This window comes from Molothrus aeneus, chromosome 1, assembly GCF_037042795.1.
Source record: "Molothrus aeneus isolate 106 chromosome 1, BPBGC_Maene_1.0, whole genome shotgun sequence".
Classification (NCBI taxonomy): domain Eukaryota; kingdom Metazoa; phylum Chordata; class Aves; order Passeriformes; family Icteridae; genus Molothrus; species Molothrus aeneus.
This window is the reverse complement of record NC_089646.1, coordinates 104,100,589-104,121,812: the sequence shown is the minus strand read 5'-3', so window position 1 is coordinate 104,121,812 and position 21,224 is coordinate 104,100,589. Positions and strand designations below refer to the sequence as shown.

General features: G+C 41.9%; 1 protein-coding gene across 1 annotated transcript in view; it reads left to right on the top strand.

Moving 5' to 3' along the window:
* The first annotated feature begins 2,543 nt into the window (after nt 1–2,543).
* EMILIN2 (elastin microfibril interfacer 2) overlaps nt 2,544–21,224 on the top strand; it is a 33,073-nt gene continuing 14,392 nt past the window's right edge. The window contains exons 1-4 of the mRNA XM_066546225.1: nt 2,544–3,283; nt 3,382–3,504; nt 17,074–17,246; nt 19,049–20,983. Coding sequence (XP_066402322.1) covers nt 2,544–3,283; nt 3,382–3,504; nt 17,074–17,246; nt 19,049–20,983 — 2,971 coding nt within the window. The remainder of the gene's footprint in view (nt 3,284–3,381; nt 3,505–17,073; nt 17,247–19,048; nt 20,984–21,224) is intronic.

Genomic DNA, 21,224 nt, shown 5'->3' with positions numbered 1-21,224 from the left:
GTAATGTTTTTGCAAACTATTCTGCCCACCTGCTCTGTGCACTCTTCTCTCTCTGACAGCCCTTGCACATGGCTCTTGCTGTTTCCCCATCATTATCCCCTTATGAAGTATGAAAGTACGGTTGATCTTGGTGCTAGAAACACAGCCAGACTGCTTAGCAAAGAAACAAGAACTTTAAAACATTTCAAAGGATGTATGGACTCACGTTTCTGAACTGCATCTCCCAAGGATGTGAGAGCACTGAGCTGGCCAGTCACTGAAGCTCTCAGTGCACTCACAGACTGCGTGCTCCATTTGTAGGGAGGGGTGGAGGGATGCTTTCCATGCACTGTAAGAATCATCTGTCTTGGGATTACTGTGAATTTTGGAGATGAGATGACATAGCACAGAAATACAAAATGTGAACATTTCTGTCTCCTTGGGAACACGATTAACCCTCATACTTACACTGTGAAATAAAACTAGTTACACCCACAGAAAAAATTCAGCCATGCACAGAGCTTGGACCACATCTTCAGCATGCACCTGAGCTGAAAATTCTCCAACCAATTTCTCTACTGGTTACTGTTGAATCAGCTGATATCACACTGATAGGCCCAGTGTGAATATCAGAGGAGCTGAGGTCAACTCTATGTACCCACCCAAGTTCATCCATTTCTTTTCAGCTCAACACTTCTAGCACAAGTCATCCTCTACTGACATTCCTTACTGAGCCATCCACCCAAAATGCAGCCACCCAAAAACTTCTCTCTCTGCACCAGTACTTGCATTCAAGTTCCAACAGAGCTCTAGTTTCAGGGAGAAGGTGAGACTGGTCCTGCAGGATTTTTTTTCATTGTTATTGGTTTATTTTAAATGAAACAAACTCCAAAATGCACTGTGCTTTGCAGTGGAAGAAGACTTATATAGCCTTTTAAAGAAATGGCAGCAAATGCTGTGAAAGCCTTGTTTCATAATATTTACAAAGTAGTTGATCCAGACAGTAAAGGGACAGCTATATATCAGAAATCAGGAGAGATTTTCTTGCATAGTTCTCGAATGAACAAACATTGACAGAGTCCTGAAGTTGCAGAAAGCTCCTGACTTATTATCTGTCATATCCATGGGATAAGCAGGGGCTCTAACAACTCTCCTTCTGATGGTGTCCCCATGTTACATTTGGTCAGGCAATTGACTCTGGGGTTCACAGGTAAATTGGGCACCCTCATGGAAATTAGGTAACATCTGCTTTGTCTTCCTTCACCAAAATGTAAGCTCAGTGTTTAGCATATGGAAATATTCTGTTGTTTCATGTTCATTTTGTTTAAATCAGTCTATTAATTTTTGTACTATGCAGTCATTCTCAAGACAGGCATGACCTCAGCCTTTCATTATTTAATGACTTTCCCTTTGTGGGATAATGTGCAGCTCTTCCATGTTGCTCATCACTTTTGGAAAAGGACAAATTTCATGCGTTCCTTGGCTGAGTGAGGAAGGGGGAAAGGAAGAAAAAGCCTTCTTCATTGCTTTTTAGGAACTGAACTGTAGTCTTGCTCTCTACATGCTTGGGAAACTCCAGATAATTTCTGCCAGCACAAATAATGAAAACCCAATTACATGCTGCCATGAATGCAAACAGTGGCACAGGAAATTGTTTAACCCTTGAGAAGGTTAAAGCATAATTTCTTAAGAGAGTGAGGTGTTATCCTCTTCAAAGCATCTACAGAGCATTAGAAGGGTTTCAAGAGAAATAGGACAGATTTGAAGCAACATCTCATCTTTTTCCATTGCTATTTATTGCCAATGAAGTGTTCCGATGCATCTGTAATGGCACACATTTCTCTAGGAGACAGGAAGCTTTAGTGTATATTTCCAATGAAACAGTTCCTAAAAACCAGTCTGAATGCATCATTTTGACCTCAGCATTTAAAGCTTATTTCCCTGCAGACTTGCAGAGGGAAGCTGTTGGGTGAGACTCCCAGTAAGACTGGCAGATGAAATTTGCCTGTTTCAGCAGGTCAGGGCAAATGATGAGGTCAGCAGGCTGCTGCCTACAGCAGAAGGAAGAGCCCTGCCCTGCTGCTGGCTCTGCCTGCAGTGAGAGCTAGGAAAGCCTGAGCAGCTGCTGTAGGCCATGGGAGGCCTTGGGAGCAGGGCTGGGGCCAGTCAGGCTCAGCAGGAGCAGCTCACAATGTTCCCAAATCTCCACCCAAACTATTCTCCACCCAAAGATCGCTCTCTCCCTTTGCCCCTTCCCACTGGTGGGAGCAGCCTGCCCTGGCTCAGCCTCCATGCTTTTGTTCAGTGTCACTTGAGCCCAAAAATCCAACTCATAAAAGAGCAGGAGCTGAGGATGATAGAAGGGCATCCATGCGGCCCTGGTCTTGGTGGGATGGCTTCACACGGGCAGGCCACTCAGTCAAGGTGCTTGCGTTGGATTTTAACAGCCAGGTGAAGCTGAATGCCCATTTCTCACTCTGCCCAGTGAACACCTCTCCTTACAATTAAAGGCTTACATCCCTCGCTGAGGTAGCTTCGGCACCCTTCCCATGACAGTGGGTGAAATGAGCCGTCATCGGGCCACGAAAGGAACACCACCACCTCACGGCACGGGTGTCAGGCAGGACCACAGGGCTGCCACAGAGCAGCAAACCAGCCTCAGACACCGGGAGCTCAGCACGTCCGCACCGGCCCCACCTGAGGAGCCCGGTGTCCCCTTCCCCGCGGTTCGCGGGCTGCCCTCTGCCCCAGCAGCCCAGCTCTCTGGGAGCGGGGGGCTCTTCCCCAGGGGCCCGGCCTCTCCTCCCATCAGCTTTCCAGGGGGAAAATCTGGTACGGGGGCTGTCGGCTCGGGCAAGGGCCGGGGAGCGGGGGCTGCCCGAGGGGACCGGGGCGCCACACGGGGCCGGGGGCTGCCGCAGGGCTCCTGCCCGGCCGGGGGCTGGAGCGGGGCGGGGGCCGGGGCCGGGGCCGGCCGGGCGGGCGGAGGGGAGCGGCGCCTTGGCCGGAGGGGGGTGCGGAGCCGCCGTGGAGGGCGGAAACGGGGTGGGGGGATTTGCGTCAGTGAGGGAGCTGAGAGCGGGCGGGACGGACGGAGGGACAGACGGACGGAGGGAGCCGGCGGAGAGGCACCGGCCCGCTGCGCTCGCCCGCCGCCGCTGCCCGTCGCCCCATGGAGCTGTGCCCGGGGCCCGCGCCGCCCTCGGGATGGGCTCTGCCGCTCCTCCTCGCCCTGGGCGCCGCCGGGCTCAGCCACGGCACCCCGCACCTGCCGTACTCGCGGCCGGGCTCCCGCAGCAAGTGAGTACCGCCCGCCCGGGGCGCGCTGCGGGACCGGCCGGGCCGGGCCGGACCGGGCTGCGGAGCCCGGCGTGCCTGACCGACATTGTCCTTCTCCCCCAGGAACTGGTGCGCCTACATAGTGAACAAGAACGTGAGCTGCTCGGTGCTGGACGGGACGGAGAGCTACGTCCAGGCCCAGTACAAGTGCGCCTGGAACCAGTTCCCCTGCGAGCCCACCCTGGTGTAAGTAGCGCAGGGGGCGACCTCGGCAGGGAGAGCGCTTGGTGGGGAGAGCCCTTGCTAAGCCCCGGGGCAGCGCAGGGTGGTTCCCGGCACTCCGAAAGGCACAGGGCTGTGGCAGGGGATGCGGAGCGCCCCTGGTCCCCAGCGCGCCCCGAACAAAGCGCTCGCTCATTGCGGACATCGGGCTAATGCCGGAGCTAATTGGAGCCAGATTGAGTTGCTGCTCCGCGCTGCCGAGAGGGAGCTGCGCTGGCACACCTCGTCGGCTCGGAGAGGCGTGCAGGCGGGCGGAAAGCACGCGGGCTGCTTTCCATGGGCACCAGGAGCGCACCTTGGCGCTGCTGGGAGCGCGCCTGGGCCGGAGCTGCCGGCGCACCGCCGCACTCCAAACCGGTTTTATTGCCGCTCCTCCGAGGTGCTGGATCGGCGCGCAAAGGGAGAGCCAGGAACGTGAGCCAGCGCCTTTACAGTCTGCGTGTCCTTGTAATCCAGCAAGGGGAGAGGCCAGGGCAGATTTTATGGGGGGTAATGTAAAGTTACTTGTTTGATTTTAATCTTCGTGCGTGTGACCACGTGGATATCTGTGGAGTGGCTGCCTACAGCAAGGTGTGCTATAGCGGGCATTAGGGAACAGATGGCTTTCGCCTGCTGGCTAATCACAGGGAAATCTTCTTTCCTCATTTTTCCACTTGAAAGGCACTAATATTTACACATTTCTGTTTGAAAGCTCTAGGCAAATGCACTCTGTGAAACCATTTCAGCATCCCCAAGAAGTTGCTGGAAAGACACGCGTAGATTGTCATAAGCTTAGACTTGGGCTGAGGTGGTGATGAAGAGTGTTTTACAATAAAGCTACAGTAACTAGCTTTTATTTTGGCATGAAACAGTGATGATGAGACAGATACTGCTAGATCCTGGGTACTACTGAAATAGAACTTCAGACACCAATGATGCTGCCACCCTGGGGTCGGTGACAATAGGTGTTGGGTGTTTGGCATTCAAATGTGCTGCTTTCTGTTTGTTTGGGTTGTTATTTTTGTTAAAACCCAGCTTTTCTCTATATAAATTCTAGAATTGGAGGGGAAAAAACAAACACAGCAGACAGCTGAGTAACACTGTCTTGTGTAACTTCCCTTGTTTCCCTTTGGAGTCTGGAACTGGCCATTTTGGACTTCTGACTGAGTTTGTGGATGTGTAATGGGGTGTGCCCTCTATCCCGAGAAGTCTCTTAGTGGAGCTACAGAGCCATGAGGAGGGGTTGAAACTGAGCTCTTTAAACACATAAATCACCAAGCATTAAGATAAGGAATTTCAGAGGTAGTAAATTAGGACTTTCATGGACTATCTGCTAGCAGATAGTGAAGAAAGTGCAAAGGCATTGCTTCTAGCTCAGTAAATTCCTGCACCAAGAGTGTGAGATTATTGGCAGGAGTGACAAGGGGAAGCCCAGCATGAGCAGGGGGCTGGATTGCACAACCTCCAGAAGTCCCATCCCTTCCAGATTTCTCTGTGGTTCTCTGAAATGGCATTGTCTGTCCTTGTGCTTCTAAACATCTGGAGTTGGCTGCTGTCAGAGGGAGAATGTGGGGCTGAACAGACATTTGGTCTCACCAGATGTGTCCAGTCTCACGGGGTTTTTTTGTTCTTTTGAGAATGGAATTAGATGCTTATCATAAGACTTTGTTTCCTCTGTTTGACTTTCTTTGGTGAACATCGCTGTTATTTTCTTCATAACCATAGTGGCAACTGCAGAACAATTCCTTGTTCTTAACATAAAATATTCCGTATTATTACCATGAAATATATTTCTTCTGTCATGGCACCAGCTGATTAACACCAAGAAAAGGTGGAATATCAAAATCTTGACATTTTATTGTGTTCAAAACTGTTTATAGGTTGCCATTTTACTTTTGTGTCTGTTGCATATACACTCTCAGTGGCAGAGTAAGGAAGGTGCTCATCCAAAAAGTTTGAAATACATGCCTCAAATCCTGAAAACTCCTAACTTGATTCCTGTGAAAAATGTTGTTTAATTCAGAAGGAGTAGCTGCCTGAATAACAAAATGTGTTTATATATGTTTGCTAGTTGATGTTCACAAAAATAGGAAAGAGCTGTAAAACAACAAAGAAATGACTGTGAGGACTTTGTGGAAATTATTCTCTTTTTTTCTCCTTTATACACTTGAACAGAGAACTTGACATGAGCTAAATAGCAGATATTCATGGGAATAAAGTGCAGCCCCTGTGTAGTTTCCTCTCGATACCCATGGTTTTTCTAAGAGCTCATTCAGCTGCAGACAGTGGGGACAGTGAGATCCAAACCAAACAAAGAATTCCTTAACTGTATCGTGGATGTGTCTGTTTTATTAGTACTTAAGTCCTATCAGGTCTATTTTTTAATCTACTGTTGGTTTATATTAGTTTAAGACTAGATTTAAAGAGCCCATCTAGTGTAGTCTGGGTTATGTATAACAATTACTTAGATTGCAGTGTACAGGGGAGCATTTCACTGCCTTAAACTTGCAGTGTACTCCTGAATTCCATGTTCTTTACAGACAAGGGAGTGTGTGTTGCAGATATGGATTATAGTCAGCCCTGATTTGTCTTTGAATTTTTAATTTTTTTTTAATAGAGAGATCTGGTGATTAAGCCTAAAATCATATGCATGCATGAACCCATTTTATCTACCCTTTAGGCTCATTAAAATATAATTTGTCTGAAGACAAAAACCCTAAAGCCCCCTGTTGGAATGACTACACTTCCATGATTGTTAACTGTAAATTCACTTTGCCTGCAGGGTGTATTTCCTGAAAGGTTAAGTTGAAATTCAGGAAATTATTACACCTCGTTGTTTAACTGTTTTATAGGTACTTGGGCTCAATAGTGCATTTCCTTGCTGAAAAGTTGGTGAATACTTTGGCTGATTAAGGTGTCAGGGATGAATGTGAGTTGAAGTGTGGCTGCTCAAGAGATAGGAAGAGAGTAGAAAGAAAGAGCAGAAATGCCCTTTGAAGTATGTTCCCTTTGAAGTGTGAGAGGCTCCTGATTTATTTTTCTTAAAACTGACTAGCAAAGGAAAGAGAAACTTTGTTATTAATGGGTCACTGGGCTGAAAGGTACAAAAATATTAGTGTTTATACTCACTAGAAAGAGCTTGGATGTTTTGAAATTTAATATTGCTTCATAAATAATTGACCCCTCACCACTTCTTTTGTCATGAGTTTCCATTCCTAGCTTTCTTATGAATGGTTTGGTAACTTAATTAGCAATAACACCAACTTGTAACTAGTAGCATTATCTATTTCTAAAAGAAAAAACATGTTGGCTTTCTGGTTGGATCCTACACACTCTTTAGGGTTGTGGCTTGCTTAGGACAATCCTCTATTGTCACTATAGGTGGTTCAGGGTAGGATGCTGTCCTAGCAGTTGTTTGTTTTGCCCCTTGTTCTGTAGTGTGTGGGTACACCTGGCTGTACCAGAGGTGCATCAGGTTATGGCCCGGTGCTTTTGGGAAAAGCTACTCCCGCTAGTAAGGTTTTGATTTTAAATTCTGAAGTGAACTGAATTGGCTGAATGTTTTCTGGGACGTTTTCTGTTTCTGGACGTTTTATGTCTTTGCTACAGAACTGCAAACAAGACTTTCCCCTAAGAGGTCATAAACAAAACAAAACAAAAAAAATCTTGGTAAGAGCCTCTGGAGGTCATGCAATCCCCTCATAGGCCCCAGCTAACGCCAGAACCAGCTTCAAACTTAGATAAGGTTGCTCAGGGACTTGGAGGAAGGATGTTTTATCAGATTTCTTAATTCATGTACCAACCCCCATTAATTATGCTGAAGTGAGTGTGTGCTCAGGTCAGGTCATCTGTCTTCAGCATGTGAGGAGTGAATTTCATGATTTAGTGTAAACTTCTCATCTTAACACTAATGATACATGTATACTAAGCAAGCCCATTATTTCATTTAGAAAATGACCCAGAAAATGATGAATGAAGCAATAGGTAAATTAGCAAGACCCTCCAAATCTCTCACTGAGCAATATTTTCCAACTTCTTGTCATTTTATACTTTCAAATTATCATTAATAAGCCCAGTGCCAAACTAGTCACGATTTTATTCATGGCCCAGAAGATTCAAAGCACAAGATTGAAATTACTTTTGAGAATGTTACTAAAAGTTTTCTGCATTCACAAACATCAGAACAAATTACTACTTATGAGCAAAACACTGCTTTTAATCAGCAGTATTTTGCATTTATTAACAATATATTACTGGGTAAAAGTGGAAATTTTATAACTGAAAACCCTCACATGAGACATCCAGTTCAAGTTGAATGGCTTCATCCATCTGGCAACTCCAGAATGACCTGGGTGGAGCACATCAACCCCAGTCTAGGAACATATAGGAAATCCCCATGTAGTTTTCAACCTTCTAGCAGTCCCAGAGTAGTTTTCTCTGGGAGTGTTCTGTTGCTAGAAATCAAGCATGCAGATCAGTGTCAGAGTGCTCAGCACCAGGCAGGAGCAAACCCCAGATATACAAGTCAGCACAGGTTGAGCCTGTGTTTGCCACTGGTTTCCAGCAGTACATATCTTGTAAAAAAAACCTTTCAGGATGCACAAAAAACTTGAAGGGAAAGCGAGAGCTGTTTGATGTTTCCCCTCCAAGTATCTATAAAGGTCTTCAGGACTTTCTTTCCAACTTTGTGTATTTTGTATGAAGCAGAATTTCTTTGTACAGGCTCCAGCTAGCTGACTACATAGGGAGGTTAGCCTAGGGGCTTGTGCATTGAAAACAGTAAGGAAACTTAAAAAACTTTAGTCTCCTGGAGTGCTTGTTTGAAAATTTTTGAGATCCTGCTGGGTGTGGTAAGTTTTCCTGGCTGTCTCCCCAAGCCTGAAATTGTGCATCTCTGTCTCCACACACTGAACGCAGCAGAGTCTTTCTTTGTGAACTGGACAGGGAATTCTCATTTCACACATCATTTGAGTTTGTTGCAATAATGTAAAAAAAAAAAAAATCCCATGCTGCTCCTCACTTCCCATTAATGTGATAACTCAAAGTTTCATGCTTTTCTGGTTTGAGAAATGTGTGACCTGGAGGTCTGGGGCCTCTTCTGTTAAGCACCAAATTGTTGCCAAAGCAATAAATTTTTATTTGCAGGGAGCTGCTAAGCCATTTAATGTATTTCATCATAAATCACCCAAATAATCAAGGAACATTTTGTACCATTAGACAGTGGGCAGTGCCACTTTTACACATTGGGGATATTATGACTCCCATCTGACTTCATTTTTGCATTTGCATCTCATCTTTCCTTTCCCTTCTGGTTCACTTTTAACTTGGTGTCTTGAAAAGTAACAGCTCTCAAAACAATGCCCTGTTTTATTCTCAAAGTTGGGGTCCCACTTAATCCCACAGGTTAGCTCTTGTCTTCCTGAAAGTATTGGTTATTTGTTTCATCTGGGTATATTTTCAAATAATCTCTCAGCAACAGCTCTTTGTAGGGCATTCTAGAAAACAGCTTATTTCATGGGCAGAGAAGCAGAAGAGATACTGTTGGAGCTCAGTTTTTCAGGCAGCTTTATCAGCAGCAGTGCTCTGCATCCTCACTTCATCTCTCCACTAGTGTAAGGTGAGAAACTTGGTCCCTGCTGTTGGGAGAGGCAGGTGCTGATGTTGTAAACATATAACCTGCTGCAGAGTTGTTCCTGTTCCATCAGTGAACACATCACATTGCCACTCTACAAAACTTCCCTGAAATCCTTTTGAAAGGGCTGTCTTTTCAGGGTTCTCCTATCCCATTCTATTTAAGTGGGATTTTAATAGCTTACTGTTGGTCTGTTACCATGTGTTTGTCTGGCATTTCAACATTGTTAATCCCAAGATTGAAGCTGTGCTTTGAGCTTTGCCACAGGCTATTTCTGGCTTTGAGTTACTGAAATGCATCCTGTGTCCTTCTTTTGCTGCTCAGAAGAAGAGGATGCCTACGTAGTGATAATTTATGAACATTAGGAGTATTAACATTTTAAACTTCTGTGCATTTTCTACTGGACTTTAGTGGTCAGCTTTTTGAAAATAAAATCCTTGGCAGCTAAGAGAGAGTTAGATAGGTAGGTATTTGTATATGTGTGTGTGAAGATTTATGTACAACAAGAAGAAATCACTAGTATGAGCCATGAGGTCATATTTCAGAGTGTGCAGCCCCTTGGTTCTTTCTTCCCACAAAAAACCATTTATCTCCCAAGAGAGAAAATTGTAGTTTGAATCTCATCTTTTTTTGATAGAAGAATTCCAGCTGAGTGGCATAAAATCCATTGTATAAGTAGTGAACAATGGCAATTTTGGAGACTTTGAAATGAAACCATGTGGCGTTGCTTGAGAATAATTGAATGGTTTTGTCTTCTACCAGTTCCTGTAATCTTATGTCCTTCTTACTGAAGAAAACACAAACTCTGCAGTAAAATTCAGCCAGATTCTCTCAGATGTATTGAAACAGTGTTCAGTGTTGAAGACAGCAAAGTACCAGAGACCAGGCTGTTGTGAGCTGACTGGGGCAACACAGTTGGCTGCTTCTTCCCTGGTACCACTAGATGAGATGATAGTTCTATTTAGGGATAGACAAATACAACTTTTTCCTTCCTTGAATGAAGGAGTAATACAATCACCTGTGCCAGGTCCCTGCCCACTTAGCAATTTCTTCCAGATGGAAGGCCATCTTCTCCCTTCATGCTTAGCGTGAAGCCACCAAGTAAAAATAACCAATGGAAAAAAGTACTGAGTCTCTAAATGCTCATTCCTGTTTTCTGAAACATTCAGTAAAATTACAGTGCCTTCATAGTCAGATACTAAAGCACTCTTTGCAGTGACCTGGATGGGTGATTTCTTGGGTGTGTACACAGCAGGTAATGGTGTTCCTGTGGATGCAAAGTGCTTTGACTCATTCCCTTGCTTTTCTTTAGTTTCTTCCCTGTTTATCCTCTCAGCCAGTAGCAGTTTTTTCTTCAGGATTTAGCTCAGTACAGATCTGGTACAAATGTTGGCCATGCTATACATGACTGCAAAATTTATTAAGAACTCCCTTGTGGGTCTGTGCAAGCCTGGAGAAGCTGAACCTTCATGGTCATTTGCACCAGTGATGCTTGTCATAACTTAATATTTTCCACAGGAGTGCCTCAAAACTTTGTTTCTCCCAGCACAAAAAAAAAAAATTAAAATACTTTCTTCTTGTTTTTCATTATATATCTTTTATTTTGATTATTATGTTATCCAAAGGCCTTTGAGGAACTTCAGTCTGGCTGTCTGTGAGTGGGCCAGTCACTGGACTAGTGTCTAAGGTCAGTGGCATTTTTTTCAAGAAAATGTAATTGCCCAGACCCCAATGCCTGTAAAGACATTTACTAACCTACTTTATATAAATTCTGGAAAGAAAAAATGTCAGGTAAACGAAAAATAACAGTGTAAAGATAAGACTTGCTTAAGTCCTTCTGTAAGAATCAGCTTAGTGTCTCTAATGCCAGATTGAAATGGAAAATTATTTTGGGGTGCAATAGAATTCTTTTTAAATAGACGTTTGCTGCATTGTATAATTGGGATTTATTACAGCCTTGATGGCTTGCTGTCACACAATACTTAGACTTCTGTAGGTTTATCTGTTTGCATCAAAACATCTTTTTGCTGCTTGCTATAAATGCCTTAGGATAAATTCTTGGGAGAGACACATTTTTTTCAAATTAAACTCATCTGTGGGCTGAAACACAAGCTAGCTGCTGCTGCTGCTGCATAGTGACAAGGTAATCAGAGAACACAAAACAAAGGTGGGATTTGATTCACCCTGACCCAAACTGTCTGCCCTGTATGCAGAGGGGTGAATCTGAGTGTGGGAGCTTAGACGTGCAGTGATGGTGACACAGATGCAGGTCAGTGGTGTCCAGCACACTCCGTAGGTAACAGGATGTAAATGATGACTTTAGGGTGAAATGCAGCTCTGTTTTGACTCTGCTGGCTGTGTGGACTACTGCTGTTGGCTTTCATGGAAATACAGACAACTAAAACCTATCCTTACCTACACACGGAGCACCTGAAATCCAGGTGAGTGCTGAAACGCACGGTGACAGACAGCTGCAAAAACCTACAAAGATTTTGGTGGAACTTGGATTTCTGCCACCATTTGTAGGGAATACAAATAAGCCGGCATGTTTGGGAAGCAGGAAACATGGGATCAACGGGTTCTAGTTCAGTGTTTGTGTAGCATAAACAGCCAATAAGGTTACCTTTATTTTCAGCAGAAGTATTTTCAGCCTACAAAATAAAAAATGTTTAGTCAAAATATGATTGCATTTAATTACATCTTCTAGGTAGTGTTTTTGGATGGTGTCTATATGCCAGTTCTGTGCTCCCATTGCAATACATTGGAGATTTGAATGCCTGGGACTATATAAATATAGTATAACTGTATAAATACAATTACCAGATGATGCAACTTACAAAGAATGTGTCTACATGCAATAAAAATGTTAAATAGTGTAGATTTGGTATCTTCTATTTTATAAAGACAGAAATTTGCAGGCTGCTGAAGTCATGGGACTTGTTCCAACCACTACAGAATTTTGGACCAACCTTGAAGCTGTGTGCTCAGAGTAAACATTTTGTACACTGCTTATGTAGAAACATGCTGATTCTGTGGTCCCTTCCTCGCGGTGAGGAGGTGGTGGCACTTATCTCATTGCATTTCCCAAAAGGTTGAATGTTAATATCCAGTTTCAGAGCTGAGCCATATGTTTTCCCACCAATTTCGTCCAAATGTTTCTGATTTGTTTTATCGCTATTAGGTGACATTCCAAATATCAGTGTTAACTGTTTCCTTCTGTGGTTTAGCACCGTGAGAATACTATAGCTCATTCCCCAGTGAAAATGTCCAGCATTTGCAGCAAACATGGACTTTTAATTAAAGCATTTTCCTATGGAAGTACTTCTCTCTCAAAGAAGAGGAATATTTGAGAGCTGTTGTCACCCTGTACATCTTCATTTCAATTTAAGATAATAAAAGTGCAGGTTTGTATTAATGTTCTGGGTGTGTTTTCTCATTTGATCAGCATGTTGAGTTCATGGTGAAGGTAGTAGGCGTGGGTAGTTACAAGCCTGTTGTGGAAAAACTCCTAAAAAACAGCTGTTCTTATGTTCTCTGTTGCAATGAAAGATTAGAGATGGTTGAAATTTAACCTTTTTTTATGCCTTATGAAAGAATTGTTTAAGTATTTAGTTCAATTCATCAAGAGATTATGACCATCATCTTGGACTTGAAGTCCACACGAGAATGGAATGACTAGGCACAGTAAATGCTGGTGTGTTATATGCAACTTCTAACCACATAAGAAATTACTATTTTTAAAGAATACTTGTGAAAGTAATTGTGTTTATTTACATTTATTTGAATAGCAGAAATCCAGGTCAACCAGAGGAAGATTTGATGTTTTACTGGTTTTGAATTGCATCGCAGCATATAAAGGTGTAAAAGTGGAGCCTCCATTTCTAAGATACTTAGGAAACTTTTGTGGACCCTTTTGACAAAATTGCCTCACTAGGTAACTCTGTAAAGATTGGCACCTGCCAGATAAACCATGTGGAACTTGATGTTACATTCCAACCAGATATCTTTATCCAACTTTATAGAGAAGGAACGTTTTGTCTGTCTGGCTACCTTGAGTGCGTTTTGTGTGTTTTGTATGTTTGTGATTGTGTATTTTAAGTTTGCTGTGACTATGAGTGAGTAATTGGATTCAGAATACTGCAGATTTAAATAAAGACATGTCTAATTTGTATTTTGTGATAGTTCCCAGTCTTGTGTCTTTCACGTGCATAGAATCATAAATTAGAGATGTGGTCCCTAGGAGACAATTATGGTTTATTTTGTTAGAATTGTAACCAACAACATAATTTTGTTCAGTGCTGTTAGACTGCTATATCCTAGCAAAATCCTGAAAGTCTCCAGCTCCTCCACTGAAATTCACTGAGTGAGCAAAGTTCTGACTTTAAAAAGCTTTTGTATGATTGAGAAATCCCTGGGGCTGGATGCATGCTGGTGGCTGTCATTTGTCAGTGCGACTGGATGGTGCTGTCACAGTGACACCATTCCTTGCAACTTGCACAGCAGTTGTGCTTGAAGAATGTCATTGGTAGAGAAGCTGTAACAGTGAAGGTGTGATTTTTAAGAAATTTTTATGTGACTGTATTCAAATTAGAGAAGTGCTATGTAAGTTCCTGTTTCCTAGCCTTACATGTCTAGTATTCCTGGAGGAAATGGGAGTAGATTCATTCTGCTGGACTGGCAGTACAGAGAAGTAGTTCTTAGTAAGTAAATCCCAGTTGAATTTTTGAGCCATCCATGAGTATAGCTGTCTTCTCACCAGAGTTCAAAGTGTGAATATGAAAGCTGTTCTAGATCCAGATTTTGAAATGTTCTGATTCTAGCTTATTTTGGCTCTAGGAGAATTGTGATTTAGGATTCAGGTTAATCTGTATTTGATGTACCATATCTGAAAACAAAACAGTTCCAATTTGTGTTGTTTCAAACTTGAAAGAATTTTTTAGAAGTGGACTGTTTTTCAATTTTTTTTAAAAATTAAATCCTATTTAAGCATTTTATGCCTATTAGGATCAGGAAGCGGTAAAACAAAGAAGAGTGAGAATGTCAAACATGCCTGTTTTTTATTTTTGAGATAGAGTTTGGAAAAGTTTTTAATTTTTAACATTGGAAAAATACTGATTTCTTTTTATTTATTTATATTCCTCTTTTGTATTTGGTTGTTTCTTAATATTTTTCTGACTGTTGAGTCCATCAGAAAGTGTCTATATTGATGAATATGACTACAGAGAAGGTGTTAAAAGAGAATTGTCAGAAATGTGATAGAAAATCCTCACCATGTAATTTGAGTGAAGAAGAGCACAGTTTGCATATAAGTAATTCTTACTCATTTTATAAAATTAGTTTCAGCTATATTCTTAAAACTTTGCTGGGAAAAAAGAGAGATTTGGCATTAGAAAATAACCAAAATACTGTATTTTTCAGGAAGGGGTTTGGCCCTGAAAGTAAAAAGAGGAACACACACAAAGCTAGGAGCAGTTAAGTGTTTTATGGAAATCATACAGAAGTATGTACAACCATTTCCGGCATGGGAAAACTGATCTGGAAGTTCAGAGTTTGCATTTCAGTAATGTGGTGGTTGTGAGAGAGGTTGTAATGACTTTCAAAACCACTTCAAAACACTAAAGTATCTAGCTAATCCTGTTTCTCCTGACTCTGGCAGCTAGCTGGAAGGAAAGGATTCAAACCCAAATTATCTACAGAAGATGTGGGAGATCTTTAGATAAGGGAGAAAGAAAAGGAAGTTCCTGGGTGGCCGGGATATTGTTCTCCCCAGTGGTGCCCTCTACATTGCACTCTTCTATTTAATTTTTAAAGCACTTTGCCATTGGGATTTCTGTACTTTGTAAACAGGATTCAGCAGATGTTTAAGTGAAAACTGTAGAAGAAATGATGAGCTGGAGTGAAGTCTACAGCTGTTTCATATATGGTGTTCAGAAGGTATAAAAGGACTGGAAACCCTGAGTTTGCATGCTCCAGCTTTTCAGCCAGAGTCGGAAAAGCTGACAGCCACAGCAAACCACTGCAGTCATTAGAGCTCATAGGCAGAGATAAAGCACAGACCCTGCCTTCCTCTGCTGATCCACAGAAAAACTGAATCCAGAGAGGCTTATTAGTACAAACTACTCTGGCCCAGAAATAGTTGGAAAAAAATATGATTGTGTCTAGTGAAAGTAGCTTTTACCCCTTAAATGAGAAGTCATAAACCAAGTAACAATGCAAAATAACACCAAGTATTTCCCAAGTGCAGAAATTAGTCAATGTTGTGGCAGAATTGGGAAAGATACATTTGGAAGAGAAACAAATTCATAATTAGTAGTTAATATTTTAAGCACCCCACTGCAAGTTTGTTAACCAGCTTGGCAAAAAGGGACAGCAAATGGCTGTCAGATGGGGGACATTATATTAAGATTGTGTATCTGAAATATGCTGAATAAAATTGAATAAAATTTCAGCAACTATTTGCATGCATGGCAGGAGAAGATTTGAAGAGTAACAGTAAGCTTACTCTCACTCTGTGACTTCCAATAGGAAATGTTTCACAGTCTGTAAGATTTACTTCTTTCCATTTGGTAGCTGATTACTGATTTTTTTTTTTTTTTGACCAGTTAGGAATTTTGGATGTTAATAGCATGCCATGTTCAGTGAAATAGGTGACTTTTCTGGGATAGCATGGCTGTTTCTGGTGCTGTTTTGTCCTGTGTTCTCTCTGTCCCAGGATACACTCCCTGTGAGCCTAGCCAGGCTATGGCTGAAACCTATTACAGAGCTCCTGTAGATTCCTTTGCTGCTGTCCTGATTTATTCTGCTGGTATAACTGTTTAGGGACACTTCAGCTGTGAAATGAGCCTGCACACTGTTCTAATCTGAAATAATCTGAAGGACAAAAGATCTGAAAAAGCTTTAGGGAAATGAGTAGCATGATGCTAGTTTAACTGAGAGAAAGGAATTCACATGAGAAATTGGGATGACTTACTGTTTCTGTGTGTTCCAAGAATACCATTTTATAGAGCTCAGGTGGCAAATCCCTGTTTTCCTCATTTTCCTCATGTCTCAATCCAAAATGAGCTGTACCTTAAATTGATTTAGGTTTTATCCAATAGCATAGGCTCTGCTTATGCTCTGCTGGGATACCACAGTGTCTGACCGCAGCTGAACACATGGGATGTGTTTCAAGGCAAGCTATGGAAGAAGTCTATGGTTAAAGAAAGTTGCACAACCAGAATTAGTTTGTAATTTATTAACTTTTGAGTGGTTAATCAGGGAAGCTCAAGGTTGTATGTACATAATGGGCGTACAGGTTTGTCTGCCAGACCCTCTTCAACTTAACTGATGAAGTAGGAAAGAGTTGATTTCTTTGTTGGTTGTAGTGTTTCATCTGATTCCTTCTTTCATGTCCTTGTCTGACTCACACTTCTAGCATTTTGTCCTTCTCAGGAATATCCCTCCCAGCTCTGACTGTGCTGTACATATGGGTTCTGAGGAATGGTTAAGTGGAGACTGTGGAAATACAAATGGGGAAAAGCAGGCAGAAGCATTTTTTGATGTTCAGAAGAGCCCTGGGGGAAGGGTTCCAATGAAAAGTTAGAGGAAAAACATTTTGAATTTGTAGTCTAAGACACTGGTGGTCACGGGTACTGTCAGTGGTGTCTGATGAGTTGTACCTTCACTTGCCGTAGTATTTTATCCCTCTGCTCATACATGAAAGCCCCTATTCCATGGCTCCCTATCATGACTGTGTTGAGTGGAGGCAGCTTTAAAACCCAGACAGAAACATTTTTTCATTTGACGTTTAAAGCAGAAAATGAATAATAGCTGTAAGTATTTGATTTTCATTATAAAAGGTCCCGAAACCTGTTTTATTTTTAACTTTAATCTAACTAGCAGCTTAGGTTATGGATTGTTTAAAATGCTCTCTGTTTTGGCAGATACCGAACGAGTTTCAGACCTCGGTACACAGTTGCATATAAGACAGTGACAGAGCTGGAATGGAGATGTTGTCCTGGCTACAAAGGGGAGGACTGCAGGGAAGGACCTGCAGAAAAGCCAAACACTGCTCGTCGTCCCACACCAGCGAGAGCTGCCGTGAAGAAAGGCACAGGTAACTTTTGTCTGAACTTTGGTATGCACAGTCATGTCTGGTTTCTTCTTTTGTCTTCTAATCATTATGGTTTCTACTGAACTCAACTGCTGTCAGGTACAAAAGCCATGTGAAAGACTCTGTGAGGTGGGGAAATAATAGCCAGGCAATAGCAGGCCTGATACAGAGAATTTCCTGAAGAATAACAGAGGAATGGGCTGCAGAACACTGGCTGGAAATGCCAGCTGGCTACTCGTGGTTCCAGAAAACCTTTAGGTAAAGACTGTGGGTTTTGTAAGAATTTACAGGGTTTTGTTTTTTTTTTTTTGTGTGGTTTCTCCAATGTTCAGGTAAAAAAAAAAGGAATATTACTAAAACAAAACAAAACAAAACAACCCCCCCCAAAAAAAACAAAAAACCCACAAAAACCCCCAAAACCACAGATACTAATTTTAATGATGCATGAGTTCCTAGCAGTTTCACAATGTTTTGTTTGAGATTCTAAAGATTTTACAGATTCACATTAGATTACGTGCTTTAATAAGGAGTAAGAGAATTAGTATGGATAAGCCTGAACTTCTGAAAAAATATTTTAAAGAATGAATGATGTTTGTTTGTGTAAGATACTGTCTTCTGAAAGGGCAAGAAGGAATGCTGTTACTGCCATATGCCTTTTCTCCATTCAGAAAAAATGATAAACAGATGTTTCCTTCCGAAGGACTTTTTCCAACATAATTGAAGATTAGTGTCACATATAACACTTAGTCAGATTTCCACATGTGTTTTCTGTGTGGTGGAATGTATTGAATGACTGAATATATGGTTTCAAACTAGTCCCATAGATTATATACCTGCTTCAAGAACAAGCTTTTAAAGTATTTTGTTAGCCAACCTAAAATATTAATTCCAAAAGATGATAATAAAACATGGTGATATCTATACCCTTTTCCTCTCTTCTAGGCAAAATTAAAAATTACTTTTGACTTTTTCTGCAGTTTATCCTTTCTTGACCTCTGATAATGTTTGTTTTCTGGGTTTTTGTTCTGGATTTTCTGCAGTTGGTACACATTTTGTGTGAAACTGAACATCCAGATTTGTACATGGCTTTGTAAATGAGGTCCTACCAATGACAAGATTCAGATTCATTAATTGATTTATGATAGGTAAAAAGTAGATTGCAACTAAAAGTCTTCTCTTTCTGATTTTCATACAAGGAGGATAAGTTATTTTAATCTAATAGTTTTGAATGTGTAAATTTTAAGTTTTATACATGTTTTTATTGCCTACTTAGATATATCCCAAATAATTAGGTATTTGTGAAACAAGTGTGATAACTGGAGTGTCTTGCAGAACCCTGTGTCATGTATGGGATGTACATTTGGATCCCAGGTCAGTAAAACACGGAAGCACAAACCCACTTCATGCACGTAATTGACTGCCACTGAAGTTTTCAGTGGGAATTCAGGAGCAAATTATTGTTATAGGAGATGCAGTGGTTCTAAGGTGATGTGTATGGACCTGTATTGGTCTGTTATATATGCCATAGCTTAGATCCATTGCTGAACAGGAGGGATGGATGCCAGTTTCTTTATGGCCACTGTACCTTGGTAGGAATTGGTCACTGTGCTAAAACTTTTAGTTCTGAGGTAGTTTTGATAACGTATTAATTATAAATGACTGAAAATAAAAACAGAAAAGACAACAAGCATTAGGCGGTTTAAACCATTATTTCATTTTAAAGAAAAGTGAAGTCAACTGCAGCTTATTAAAACAGATACCACTGGGAATATTTATATCCACATTTTGTTATTTCTGGGAAACAGATGCAGAACCAACAGGAGCACCGGCGCCTCCACCATATGAGAAGAGAATGCAGTTTCTTGAGGATGAGTTGTTTAGACTAACACGGTCTGTGATTGAACTCCAGTCCTCCGTGGCAGGTGTGAATGAAAACCTGAAGCTGACTGTACAGGAAGATGCTAGCAAGATGTTGGTCACTTGGCTGAACAACCTTTACGACCGCCCGGAGCCTGACAGTGCAGTTGGTGGTGAAACAGACACTATTCAGCTGCCAGGCCTCCTCAACAATAAAGATCAAAAAGACCCTTTTATTGATTTTGAAATGGAAGATATAAAAGCTGAGCTAGCTGAGGTGAAAGAAGCCTTGAAGATGAGGAATGATGAGCTGGAGGAACTGAATGGAAAAGTAAAAGGCTATGAGGGACAATTAAAACAACTGCAGGAGGCAGCACAAGGACCTACAATAACAATGCCCCGTGACAATATATATCAGGACTATATAGACTCAAAATTTGAGTCCCTCAGGCAAGAAATAATGGAAGGATTTGAGAAGAAAATGGCAGATCTGAAGAACTCCTGTGACTATAAACTAGAGGATATTCAGCAGCAGTACGACGACAGTGAAAATAACTGTGTAGGGATAATGGGTGTTATAAGAGGAAAAGAGAATGACTTGAGGAAAGAAATAGATACTCTCCGCACTCAGATTCCATCAAACAACTCCAGCTGTTGCAAGAAGGGTGAGGGAAATGACTTTGACCAACAGATGAAAGATTTAGATAAGAAGATTGACAGAATTGTGGAAGCACAGAGGATCTTGAATGTCAGAATAGATAATGAAATCATTCGATTGTCAACTCCAGATCTAGAAGATGTGTTGGGTGAGAGGCTGGAGGAGCTGGATGCAAGGATGAATATTACAGAACGAAATGCTGAAGAACACTGTTTTTACGTTGAGGAGACTCTCCGTGGTGCTATTGCTGCTGAGGTGGATGAACTGAGAGACTTGTTTGACCAAAAGCTGCGGGCGCTGGAGGTCAGGCTAGGCGGGACTATTTTGGAGATTGCCAACACCACGGACCCGGATGGAATGTTTGCTAATCCTGGGCCTATCTTGCCCAGCGATGCTGGATTTGCAAATGAGCAGTTTGCAGCAGAGATGAGTTTTGTGAAGGACAAACTGCTGTCACTTGAGCAGCTCTGTGGGCAGAAATGTCAGTCTGCACCGCGAGGCACCGAGGACCTTCAGAAACAGCTAGAAGATTGTAACGACAAGTACAATCACTTGCTCTTGAAAACAGAGAATAATTCTGTTGTCCTGAGGTCTCTAAATAGCTCTCTTAATGAGAAACTCAACTTAATTAAGGGTAACCAGCGTGACATCCAGAAAATGCAGAGAGATGTACGTGTATTCCGATACAATCTAAATGCCATTGATAAGGATATGAAAAATCTTCAAGATGGCCTGAGTAGCTGCAGGGAGCAGCTTCTGGGTGTCAATTCTACATGCAGAAAAACACAAAGAGGTGTCTTCCGAAAAATTGATCAAATGCAGAGGACATTTGCGAATCAAACTGCTCATTCCAGTGAGAATTGTTGTGGTGAAGTGAAAGACAGACTAGAACAATTGAATGACCATGTCCTGAATGATCTTAGCAAGTGCAAAGAAAAGACCCAAGGGGTCCAGGAGGGTGTTTCAGATGTTGAGAGCAGAGTCTCACATATTGAAAAAGTCTGTAGCAAGCTGGACTCTGTTTCAGATAGCTTGCAGAATATAAAAGAAGGTCTGAATAAGCACGTGAGCAGCTTATGGAACTGCATCCGTGAAATGAATGGAACTATAGCATCGCATTCCACTGATATTTCTGGCCTCAAAAACTCTGTCCAACAGTTTCATAGTCAGGTTTCCAAAATCACCGCAGACATTGAAAGCGTGCTGAAATCTCAGCCTGACACAAGTAAGTTTCTTGCTTATTTTTTTTTTACTTTTTGCTTGTTTGTTTGTTTTTTAACTGGCTTTCCTTTCTGAAACTCTTAGAAAAGAACTAAACAAGGGAGGAAAAAATATTACACAATTCCTACTTTATTTTCGCAGTGACTAATTTTGGCTCTTTGCTGCAGAACACCACAGAGTACTTTGAGTGCTTTTAAAAGTATCCTCCAAAAAGAAAAAAAAAACAAAAACAAAAAGAAGTTGTA